General features: G+C 43.1%; 1 protein-coding gene and 1 long non-coding RNA gene across 2 annotated transcripts in view; one reads left to right on the plus strand and one right to left on the minus strand.

Annotated features, from left to right (window-relative positions):
- Positions 1-6846: 6846 nt before the first annotated feature.
- On the minus strand, positions 6847-11560 carry LOC120040305. The gene is made up of 3 exons (XR_005475611.1): positions 10465-11560; positions 10248-10350; positions 6847-7042 (listed from the first exon to the last, which is right to left on the minus strand). It is a non-coding gene; the product is annotated as an uncharacterized LOC120040305 (long non-coding RNA).
- Positions 10557-12262, plus strand: part of LOC120040304 (serine/threonine-protein kinase SMG1-like) — a 97148-nt gene continuing 95442 nt past the window's right edge. Inside the window, exon 1 of the mRNA XM_038985504.1 lies at positions 10557-10828. Within this exon, the coding sequence (XP_038841432.1) occupies positions 10752-10828 (77 nt within the window). The 5' untranslated portion in view covers positions 10557-10751. The remainder of the gene's footprint in view (positions 10829-12262) is intronic.

Consider the following 12262-nt stretch of genomic DNA (forward strand, 5'->3'; position numbering starts at 1 on the left):
ATTATATAGCTCTGAGACCAACAGGCTAATAACTAGGACCGTTGTGTGTGTGTGTGTGTGTGAGAGAGAGAGAGAGAGAGAGAGAGACAGAGAGACAGACAGACACAGTCCTCGTCATCTTGCCCAGTGATCTCCACATTATGAGACTGACCCTCTCCTTGACAGCATGTTATTCTGTTCTGATGTTGTGATTATACCTGGCCGTCTCATGACTGTGTGTGTGTGTCTAGGTGTTATTCTGTTCTGATGTTGTGATTATACCTGGCCCTCTCATGACTGTGTGTGTGTGTCTAGGTGTTATTCTGTTCTGATGTTGTGATTATACCTGGCCCTCTCATGACTGTGTGTGTGTGTCTAGGTGTTATTCTGTTCTGATGTTGTGATTATACCTGGCCCTCTCATGACTGTGTGTGTGTGTGTCTAGGTGGGTGGGTGGATGGACCTGTGACCCAGATAATCCCAGAGTGAAGGGTGGAGCAGGAATGGATATTTTCAGGGTGTGTGTGTGAGTGCGTAATCAGTGTGTGGTGTTTTCCAGAGACTACCTCACAGGGTGGATCCCTGTTCCGTGGATGTGTACCAAATGGCAAGTTATTCCCTACATAGTGCACTACTTTTGACCAGAGCCCTATGGCATCCTATTCCCTACATAGTGCACTACTTTTGACCAGAGCCCTATGGCATCCTATTCCCTACATAGTGCACTACTTTTGACCAGAGCCCTATGGGTAGTGCACTATTATTAAGGAATAGGGTGCCACTTGGGACGAAGGCCATGTGAGGACGATGACGATGACGCTGAGGCTTCCAAATATGCCAGTCGTGTTCTAAATATAAGCAATGTTCTGGTGGACTCTGGGATTGATTTTAAATCAAATCTAAAGACTACGGACCGATCAAAATCAAATCAAATCAAATTGTATGGGTCAAATACAAATATTTAGCAGATGTTATTGTGGGTGTAGCGAAATGCTTTGTGTTCCTAACTCCAACAGTGCAGTAATATCTAACAGTTCACAACAACACACACACACACATCTAAAAGTAAAATAATGGAATTAAGAAATGTATAAATATCAGGACGAGCAATATCGGAGTGGCACTAACTAAAATACAGAAGAATAGAATACAGTATATATACATATGAAATGAGTAAATATAAATAAATAAATGAAATGATATGCCAGAAGATGTCCAGAATACATGCGTAACTCACTGGGTTCAGTTGAACAGATGTATGAATGGACTGGACATATACCATTACAAGCTAATGTCAGGTGGGTCATCTTTAGTCTATGTGGGCCTGTCACAATTGGGGGTTTGTCACAGAATGATCCCAACCTTTTCACATTCCCATCAGTTTCTCAGTACTTTAACAACAACGGGGGCTAATGATGGCTGATAATGGGGGCTTTAAGGCCGATTTGTGGTCCCAGTCTGTGCCTGAATGGATGGACAGGGTTTAAAAAAATATATAATTTAACTAGGCAAGTGGGTTAAGAACAAATGTTTATTTACAATGACGGCCCACCCCGACCAAACCCGGACCCGGTTGGGCTCCCTAACTTGTTATTGAAGCACTGTGTGAAAAAAGGTTGTGGCCCCGGTCCACTGAGCCTCAGATGTACTAAATAAGGACAGATTGAGAGTTTTAGTGTGTAACTTCTGTCCTCTCTACCATGTCCAGTTATAACTTCTGTCCTCTCTACCATGTCCAGTTATAACTTCTGTCCTCTCTACCATGTCCAGTTATAACTTCTGTCCTCTCTACCATGTCCAGTTATAACTTCTGTCCTCTCTACCATGTCCAGTTATAACTTCTGTCCTCTCTACCATGTCCAGTTATAACTTCTGTCCTCTCTACCATGTCCAGTTATAACTTCTGTCCTCTCTACCATGTCCAGACAGTTATAACTTCTGTCCTCTCTACCATGTCTAGACAGTTATAACTTCTGTCCTCTCTACCATGTCTAGATAGTTATAACTTCTGTCCTCTCTACCATGTCCAGTTATAACTTCTGTCCTCTCTACCATGTCCAGTTATAACTTCTGTCCTCTCTACCATGTCCAGACAGTTATAACTTCTGTCCTCTCTACCATGTCTAGATAGTTATAACTTCTGTCCTCTCTACCATGTCCAGTTATAACTTCTGTCCTCTCTACCATGTCCAGTTATAACTTCTGTCCTCTCTACCATGTCCAGACAGTTATAACTTCTGTCCTCTCTACCATGTCCAGTTATAACTTCTGTCCTCTCTACCATGTCTAGACAGTTATAACTTCTGCCCTCTCTACCATGTCCAGACAGTTATAACTTCTGTCCTCTCTACCATGTCCAGTTATAACTTCTGTCCTCTCTACCATGTCCAGTTATAACTTCTGTCCTCTCTACCATGTCTAGACAGTTATAACTTCTGTCCTCTCTACCATGTCTAGACAGTTATAACTTCTGTCCTCTCTACCATGTCTAGATAGTTATAACTTCTGTCCTCTCTACCATGTCTAGATAGTTATAACTTCTGTCCTCTCTACCATGTCTAGATAGTTATAACTTCTGTCCTCTCTACCATGTCTAGATAGTTATAACTTCTGTCCTCTCTACCATGTCCAGTTATAACTTCTGTCCTCTCTACCATGTCCAGACAGTTATAACTTCTGTCCTCTCTACCATGTCTAGATAGTTATAACTTCTGTCCTCTCTACCATGTCCAGTTATAACTTCTGTCCTCTCTACCATGTCCAGTTATAACTTCTGTCCTCTCTACCATGTCTAGACAGTTATAACTTCTGTCCTCTCTACCATGTCTATATAGTTATAACTTCTGTCCTCTCTACCATGTCTATATAGTTATAACTTCTGTCCTCTCTACCATGTCCAGTTATAACTTCTGTCCTCTCTACCATGTCTATATAGTTATAACTTCTGTCCTCTCTACCATGTCTAGACAGTTATAACTTCTGTCCTCTCTACCATGTCCAGACAGTTATAACTTCTGTCCTCTCTACCATGTCCAGACAGTTATAACTTCTGTCCTCTCTACCATGTCTAGATAGTTATAACTTCTGTCCTCTCTACCATGTCCAGACAGTTATAACTTCTGTCCTCTCTACCATGTCTATATAGTTATAACTTCTGTCCTCTCTACCATGTCCAGTTATAACTTCTGTCCTCTCTACCATGTCCAGTTATAACTTCTGTCCTCTCTACCATGTCCAGTTATAACTTCTGTCCTCTCTACCATGTCCAGTTATAACTTCTGTCCTCTCTACCATGTCCAGACAGTTATAACTTCTGTCCTCTCTACCATGTCTAGAGAGTTATAACTTCTGTCCTCTCTACCATGTCTAGATAGTTATAACTTCTGTCCTCTCTACCATGTCCAGTTATAACTTCTGTCCTCTCTACCATGTCCAGTTATAACTTCTGTCCTCTCTACCATGTCCAGACAGTTATAACTTCTGTCCTCTCTACCATGTCTAGATAGTTATAACTTCTGTCCTCTCTACCATGTCCAGTTATAACTTCTGTCCTCTCTACCATGTCCAGTTATAACTTCTGTCCTCTCTACCATGTCCAGTTATAACTTCTGTCCTCTCTACCATGTCCAGACAGTTATAACTTCTGTCCTCTCTACCATGTCCAGTTATAACTTCTGTCCTCTCTACCATGTCTAGACAGTTATAACTTCTGCCCTCTCTACCATGTCCAGACAGTTATAACTTCTGTCCTCTCTACCATGTCCAGTTATAACTTCTGTCCTCTCTACCATGTCCAGTTATAACTTCTGTCCTCTCTACCATGTCTAGACAGTTATAACTTCTGTCCTCTCTACCATGTCTAGACAGTTATAACTTCTGTCCTCTCTACCATGTCTAGATAGTTATAACTTCTGTCCTCTCTACCATGTCTAGATAGTTATAACTTCTGTCCTCTCTACCATGTCTAGATAGTTATAACTTCTGTCCTCTCTACCATGTCTAGATAGTTATAACTTCTGTCCTCTCTACCATGTCCAGTTATAACTTCTGTCCTCTCTACCATGTCCAGACAGTTATAACTTCTGTCCTCTCTACCATGTCTAGATAGTTATAACTTCTGTCCTCTCTACCATGTCCAGTTATAACTTCTGTCCTCTCTACCATGTCCAGTTATAACTTCTGTCCTCTCTACCATGTCTAGACAGTTATAACTTCTGTCCTCTCTACCATGTCTATATAGTTATAACTTCTGTCCTCTCTACCATGTCTATATAGTTATAACTTCTGTCCTCTCTACCATGTCCAGTTATAACTTCTGTCCTCTCTACCATGTCTAGATAGTTATAACTTCTGTCCTCTCTACCATGTCCAGACAGTTATAACTTCTGTCCTCTCTACCATGTCTAGATAGTTATAACTTCTGTCCTCTCTAACATGTCTAGATAGTTATAACCAGTGTTCCCCTTCTTTAGTCATCAGCTGTCATCACCGCCATGCCCTTCACTGTCAGAGAGAAACCACTTGACTTGGACACTGTTTATTGTACTGCGCTGTTTCCTGGCAACATGATGTGTGTGTTGTGTGTATGTGTGTATGTGTGTATGTGTGTGTGTGCAAAGTGGAGGCCAAGGAAAGTTAGTGTGGAGAGAGAGGGGGGGGGGGGGGGGGGGGATACAGCAGCACCTAGATCTTCTGCACAGATTCTGTCAGACCTGGGCCCTGACAGTAAATCTCTGTAGGACAAAAATTATGGGTTTCCAAAAAAGGTCCAGGACCACGAATACAAATTCCATCTAGACACCGTTACCCTAGAGCACACAAAAAACTATACATACCTCGGCCTAAACACCAACTTCCACAAAGCTGTGAACGATCTGAGAGACGAGGCAAGAAGGGCCTTCTATGCCATCAAAAGGAACATCAAATTCTACATACCAATTAGGATCTGGCTAAAAATGCTAAAAATACTTGAATCACTATGGTGGTCTGTTTCAACTGTTCTGCCTGCGGTTATGGAACCCCTACCTGTCCCAGACCTGCTGTTTTCAACTCTTAATGATCGGCTATGAAAAGCCAACCGACATTTATTCATGATTATTATTTGACCATGCTTGTCACTTATGAACATTTTGAACATCTTGGCCATGTTCTGTTATAATCGCCACCCGGCACAGCCAGAAGAGGACTGGCCACCCCTCATAGCCTGGTTCCTCTCTAGGTTTCTTCCTAGGTTTTGGCCTTTCTAGGGAGTTTTTCCTAGCCACCGTGCTTCTACACCTGCATTGCTTGCTGTTTGGTGTTTTAGGCTGGGTTTCTGTACAGCACTTTGAGATATTAGCTGATGTACGAAGGGCTATATAAAATAAACTTGATTTGATTTGAATCAGTTATAGGACCCATTGTCCTTTATGATTGTGAGGTCGGGGGTCCGCCCACCAACCAAGAACTCACACAATGGGACAAACACCAAATTGCGACTCTGCAGGCAGAATTCTGCAACAACATCCTTCGTGTACAACGTAGAACACCAAATAATGCATTAGGCCAATACCCACTAATGATCAAAATCCAGAAAACAGACGTTAAATTCTACAACCACCAAGGAAGCGATTCCCAAACCTTCCATAACAAAGCCTTCACCTACAAAGAGATGGACCTGGAAAAGAGTCCTCTAAGCAAGCTGGTCCTGGGGCTCTGTTCACAAACACAAACAGACCCCACAGAGCCCCAGGACAGCAACACAATTAGACCCAAACAAATCATGAGAAAACAAAACGATAATTACTTTACACATGGGAAATAATTTTGCAAACTAGAATGATATTTGGCCCTAAACAGAGAGTACAGTGGCAGAATACCTGATCACTGTGACTGACCCAAACTTAAGGAAAGCTTTGACTATGAACAGACTCAGTGAGCATAGCCTTGCTATTGACAAAGGCCGCAGTTGGCAGACTTGTCTCTCAAGTTTGCCTAGGCTATGTGCACACTGCCTACAAAATGAGGTGGAAACTGAGCTGCACTTCCTAACCTCCTGCCAAATGTATGACCATATTAGAGACACATATTTCTCTCAGATTACACAGACCCATAAAGAGTTCAAAAACAAACCCAATTTTGATAGAATCTCATATCTATTGGGTGAAACACCACAGTGTGCCATCACAGAAGCAACATTTGTGACCTGTTGCCACAAAAAAAGGGCAACCAGTGAAGAACAAACAACATTGTATATACAACCCATATTTATGTTTATTTATTTCCTTTTGTAATTTAATTATTTGCACATAATATGACATTTGGAATAAATGTCTTTATTCCTTTGGAGTTTAATGTTGATATCAGGAATCAAGGTAAGACCCAAGTGCAGACTGTGTGAAGTAACACTGTTTATAGTAACACCAGGGGCAGGCAAACGACAGGTCAAGGCAGGCAGGGGTCGGTAATCCAGAGTAGAGGTCAAGGTACAGGACGGCAGGACAAGGCAGGCAGGGGTCGATAATCCAGAGTAGAGGTCAAGGTACAGGACGGCAGGCTCAGGGTCAGGCAGGGGTCGGTAATCCAGAGTAGAGGTCAAGGTACAGGACGGCAGGCTCAGGTCAGGCAGGGGTCGGTAATCCAGAGTAGAGGTCAAGGTACAGGACGGCAGGCTCAGGTCAGGCAGGGGTCGATAATCCAGAGTAGAGGTCAAGGTACAGGATGACAGGCTCAGGTCAGGCAGGGGTCGATAATCCAGAGTAGAGGTCAAGGTACAGGACGGCAGGCTCAGGTCAGGCAGAGGTCGATAATCCAGAGTAGAGGTCAAGGTACAGGATGACAGGCTCAGGTCAGGCAGGGGTCGGTAATCCAGAGTAGAGGTCAAGGTACAGGACGGCAGGCAGGCTCAGGGTCAGGCAGAGTGGTGGATACAGGGTCAGGACAGTCAAGGGTCAAAAACCAGGAGGGCGAGAAAAAAAGAGACTGGGGAAAAACAGTAGTTGAGACAAACAAGACGAACTGGCACAGACAGACAGAAAACACCAGTATAAATACTCAGAGGATAAGTGGGGAAGATGGGTGACACCTGGAGGGGGTGGAGACAAGCACAAGGACAGGTGGAAGAGAGAGAGAGAGAGAGAGAGAGAGAGAGAGAGAGAGAGAGAGAGAGAGAGAGAGAGAGAGAGAGAGAGAGAGAGAGAGAGAGAGAGAGAGAGAGAGAGAGAGAGAGAGAGAGAGAGAGAGAGAGAGAGAGAGAGAGAGAGAGAGAGAGAGAGAGAGAGTGGACAGTTAAACAAAAACAACCACACAGACCTCATCATTTTCTTATTATATAGTGAGGAGAGCTGTATGGCCAATCATCTGTTATTATTTAGTGAGGAGAGCTGTATGACCAATCATCTGTTATTATTTAGTGAGGAGAGCTGTATGACCAATCATCTGTTATTATATAGTGAGGAGAGCTGCATGGCCAATCCTCTCTTATTCCATTCTGAGACGCGAAAGAAGAGATGTTGAAAGCGAGAGAGCAAGCGAGTGTGAGAGAGAGAGAGAGAGAAAGAAGAGATGTTGAAAGAGAGAGAGAGATACTGCAGATGATCATGAGTCTGCAAAGCTCTCCTCTATTCTAATGTAATGAGTTGCAGAAGTTTGAATATGTGGGTTTGAATACATTATTCGTTATTCGCATATGCTTAGTTCAAACTCCACCTCTGCTCTGTGCTGCCATCTTGTGGGATAATGTGATAGCACATCATCGTCAGGCTCGTGTTGACTAGACACCAAAACAGACGGAAAAAGGGGAGGGACCACCTACCTGAATCTGTCCAATAAGAAACTCTTGTTTTTGTTGCAATAACACTTTCAGTTGCCAAAACATTTTGCTACTATGTGCACTAATGATATATTCATTAACTAATGTGTCCCCTGCTCCCTGTAGCCTCAAACCTCCCTCATCCTATTGGATTGTGGCTCCACACACTCATGAAGACTGCCTGGCCGCTATTCATTCATTTATTGGAGCCACTCTCCAATAGAATGAGAGAGGTTGGAGGCTACAGGCATCCACTACTGACGGGATGAGGTCAATATCCTTCCAGGATACCCGGGCCAGGTTGATTAGATAGGCCTGCTCGCTGAAGTGTTTTAGGGAGCGTTTGATAGTGATGAGGGTAACCTAATTTATGTTTCTATAACTCCCCTGAATGCTATGGTCAGCAGTATCATGCACATATCAACCTGAGTTATCCTGTTAGCACTGAGACGGTTTGCCCTACTAGGAGCATTGTGAGTCATTGGCTGTTAAAACCTCTACGGGATCGGTTGAGCTAACGTGTGCTAATGTGATTAGCATGATGATGTAAGTAACAAGAAAATTAGACATTGACATATCTGATATTGGCAGAAAGTTAAAATTCTTGTTAATCTAAATGCACTGTCCAATTTACTGGAGCTATTACAGTGAAAAAATACCATGGTATTGTTTGAGGAGAGTGCATAACAACAAAAAACTTTTATCACGGCAACTGGTTCGATACATTCACCTCTGAATGTAAATAATGTACTTACAGTCAGTAATCTTGCTCTGATTTGTCATCCTGGGGCCCCAGAGATAAAATGTAGCATAGTTTTGTTTGATAAAATCGATTTTTATATTCAAACGTAGGAACTGGATTCTACAATTTGACCAGCCACCTGGGCCGCTGATTAAACCCTGATTGGGTTTACACAACCAAAGAATTTCTGCAGAAACTCTCAGGGAAGCTCATCTGCGTGCTCGTCGTCCTCACCAGGGTCTTGACCTGACTGCAGTTAGGCGTTGTAATCGACTTCAGTGGGCACTCTGGAGAAATGTGCTCTGCACGGATGAATCCCAGTTTCAACTGTACCGGGCAGATGGCAGGTATGGTGTCGTGTTGGCGAGCGGTTTGCTGATGTCAACGTGGTGAACAGAGTTCCCCATGGTGTCGTGTTGGCGAGCGGTTTGCTGATGTCAACGTGGTGAACAGAGTTCCCCATGGTGTCGTGTTGGCGAGCGGTTTGCTGATGTCATACGGGCAACGAACACATTGCATTTTATCGATGGCAAATTGAATGCACAGAGATCCTGAGGTCCATTTTCGTGCCATTCATCCGCCGCCATCATCTCATGTTTCAGCATGATAATGCACGGCCCCATGTCGCAAGGATCTGTACACAATTCCCGGAAGCTAAAAATGTCCCAGTTCTTCCATGGCCTGCATACTCACCTGACATGTCACCCATTGAGCATGTTTGGGATGCTCTGGATCGACGTGTATTACAACATGTTCCAGTTCCCGCCAATATCCAGCAACTTCGCACAACCATTGAAGAGGAGTGGGTCAACATTCCACAGGCCACAATCAACAGCCTGATCAACTCTATGTGAAGGAGATGTGTTGCGCTGCATGAGGCAAATGGTGGTCACACCAGATACTGACTGGTTTTCTGATCCACGCCACTACCTTTTTTTTTTAAGGTATCTGTGACCAACAGATGAATATCTGTATTCCCAGTCATGTGAAATCCATAAATAAGGGCCTATATATTTCAACTGACTGATTACCTTAGATGAAATGAAACTCAGTAAAATCGTTGAAATTGTTGCATGTTGTGTTTATATTTTTGTTCAGTGTAAATATTGCTGTCTTCTTCTGATAAGTAAAGCAATAAAAACAATGAAACATCCCAGTAAAGTGCTAAAAATAGGCCACATTAACATACGTAGCCTAAGAAACAAGGTTCATGAAATTTGATAACGTGCTAGTAAAAGATAACATGCATAAATTCATATCTGAAACTCACTCACACATCATTCCTTTGAAGACACAGTGGTAGCAATACATGGTTATAACATCTACAGAAGAGACAAGAATGTAGCTTCTTTACAGTAGAGGGAGGGGGTTTTGTCCTACCCTGTGGTTAATTTGTCAGCTGTTACAGCTTCTTTACAGTAGAGAGAGGGGGTTTTGTCTTACCCCATGGTTCATTTGTCAGCTGTTACAGCTTACAGTTTCATATTTCAGAAACAATATGTGTACACATGTGTATGTGTGTGTGAATGGGAATCAATTGTTGGTATAGTAAGACATAGCTGTTTGTGTGTGTGTGTGTGTGTGTGTGTGTGTGTGTGTGTGTGTGTGTGTGTGCGTGTGCGTGTGTGTGTGTGTGTGTGTGTGTGTGTGCTATATGAACATTTTATGGAGAAAAAAACCCATTAAAGTTTGCACTACTACACACACCATAATGCTTTGAATTCTGCTCATCTTTACCTTGCATCCTCTGTTGCTGCATGCATGCTCTCTCCTCACTCCCACTCCTGATGCTGTCGCTTAGCAACGCATATTCCAAGTGATGTGCAAAAAATTAAACTAGCTGCAGAGGAGATTGAGAAGAAGAAGAGGACATGAACATCGGTTTCTATTTTTTGTATGTTTTTTGAGGGTCAGTGAAGTTAGCTAGGTAAATCTCTGGGTTATTTGATCAAACCTGTTGCAGTCACAGCTCTTGCTTCGTCGTTCTAAAGTCCGGCAGGTGGCGCTGTTATAAAGCGAAGGGGCCAGTGGCTCTTTCATCAAGAATCGAAGAAGGAGTGGGAGACAAAAAATAAAGGAGAGAAAAAAAAGAAAGGAGGCCGACCCGACACAAAACATAACGCACACCGATAGCTGTAGCGGGTCCATTAATGGACATAAAATAAACAGATAGCGAGCAAATACGCTTGTTCACGGAATTTTATCCCGTTGAGAGCAGGTCATGCTGTTCTCGCAAAGGTAATGAGCCGTAAAGCCCTTGGGTTTCGGCTTAGCAGCGCCCACAAACTGCAGCGAAACTGGAATGATTGGCAGCCCAGGTTGGTATCGCGCCACGGGGGAGACAGTCTAAAATAGAACGGGGATTCGCTGGGCCTAACCTCAGCTTCTTTATTTAGCTAGCTAGCTGGTCAGACACTTTGGTTCCCACACGTTAGGGAAATGGCTTGATATCAGTAGCTAGCCAGCAAACAAGTAAGCTAACGCTCAAGTTTGCTAACGTTATCCAAACTAGCTAACTACGCTATCAAGGCTAACCAACACTTTGCGCATTTATTTTGACTCAAAACAACCTGCCGCATTGCACTGCTATGCTTTCCTCGTGTTTAGGTATACATGGCTAGCTAGCTAACCTGGTAAGAGAAGCCAATGTTTGGAAGCTATTTCGGTAACAGTGGAAGTGGTGTTAGCTAGCTATTGCTAGTTATTACTATTAGCCAATATTCATTGTCACTGAGATGACATGTTACCTCCACTTGGTAGCCAGCTAGTTAACGTTAGTTGGCTAGCTGACGTTAACTCAAAGCGCACATCGTGGCAGCATATGACGTTAGCCAACTAGCAGCTAACTATGGCTAGTGTTCTTTAGCTAGGTTCTAACTTTCTTCACCTTTGTCCCCAGAGCTTGTTAGGTAGATAGCTACAGTACCAGTCGTTGGTTGGTTGTGCTTTGATAACGCGGTATCCGGAACAGTAAACTGATTTGACATCAAATGGTGTGCTAACGTAAAGTGTGGCAACATTGGCTTTCTAGCTGGCTACCGAACGATTGGCCATCAGTGGGCAACGTTTGTCTTTCCTGCTGTCTTGTGTAACGTTATCTGGTCAACAATGATTAGCTAGATAACGTCCGTTTGACAGTTGATATTGGCTACCTAGTTATCGCTCAAAGTAACTAGCCAGAAGAGAGCTAACTAACTAGCTACTGGGTTTTAACGCTTGCTAACTGATTGCTAACCTGCTAGCTTTACTAGTTTGCGCGGTACCACCCTTGACCAGCAAACGAAAGCGATTTATCAGTGCTGTCAGGGGTTTGAATTTCGTGATTTGAATTGCACGGGGACATCAATAAAGTATATTATGCAAGTTAATCAGTTCTTGATCAAAGAGAGGGAGGTGGTGTTAAAACGTTCCTTCAGTTGAGACCTCCATTTGACGTTTCTGTTAAGACAAATGCTCATAGTCTTATAGAAACTATTCTACAGAGCTGTAAATTAGCTAGAATAATTTCCCCATCCATGTATCCAGTTGTTAAATCCTAGACTTGTAAACCAGATTGGGGTGAGATTGTCAAACTGTAGGGAGTGTGTCCATATAAGTTATGATGGGGTGGCAAGGTTGCTGGATCGAATTCCCGAGCTGACAATGTAAAAATCTGTCCTTCTGCCCCTGAACAAGGCAGTTAACCCACTCTTCCCCGGTAGGCCGTCATTGTAAATAAGAATTTTGAACCACAGTCATTTAGCATTGGTCAA

Source organism: Salvelinus namaycush, unplaced genomic scaffold (assembly GCF_016432855.1).
Source record: "Salvelinus namaycush isolate Seneca unplaced genomic scaffold, SaNama_1.0 Scaffold340, whole genome shotgun sequence".
In the NCBI taxonomy this organism is placed as follows: Eukaryota; Metazoa; Chordata; class Actinopteri; order Salmoniformes; family Salmonidae; genus Salvelinus; species Salvelinus namaycush.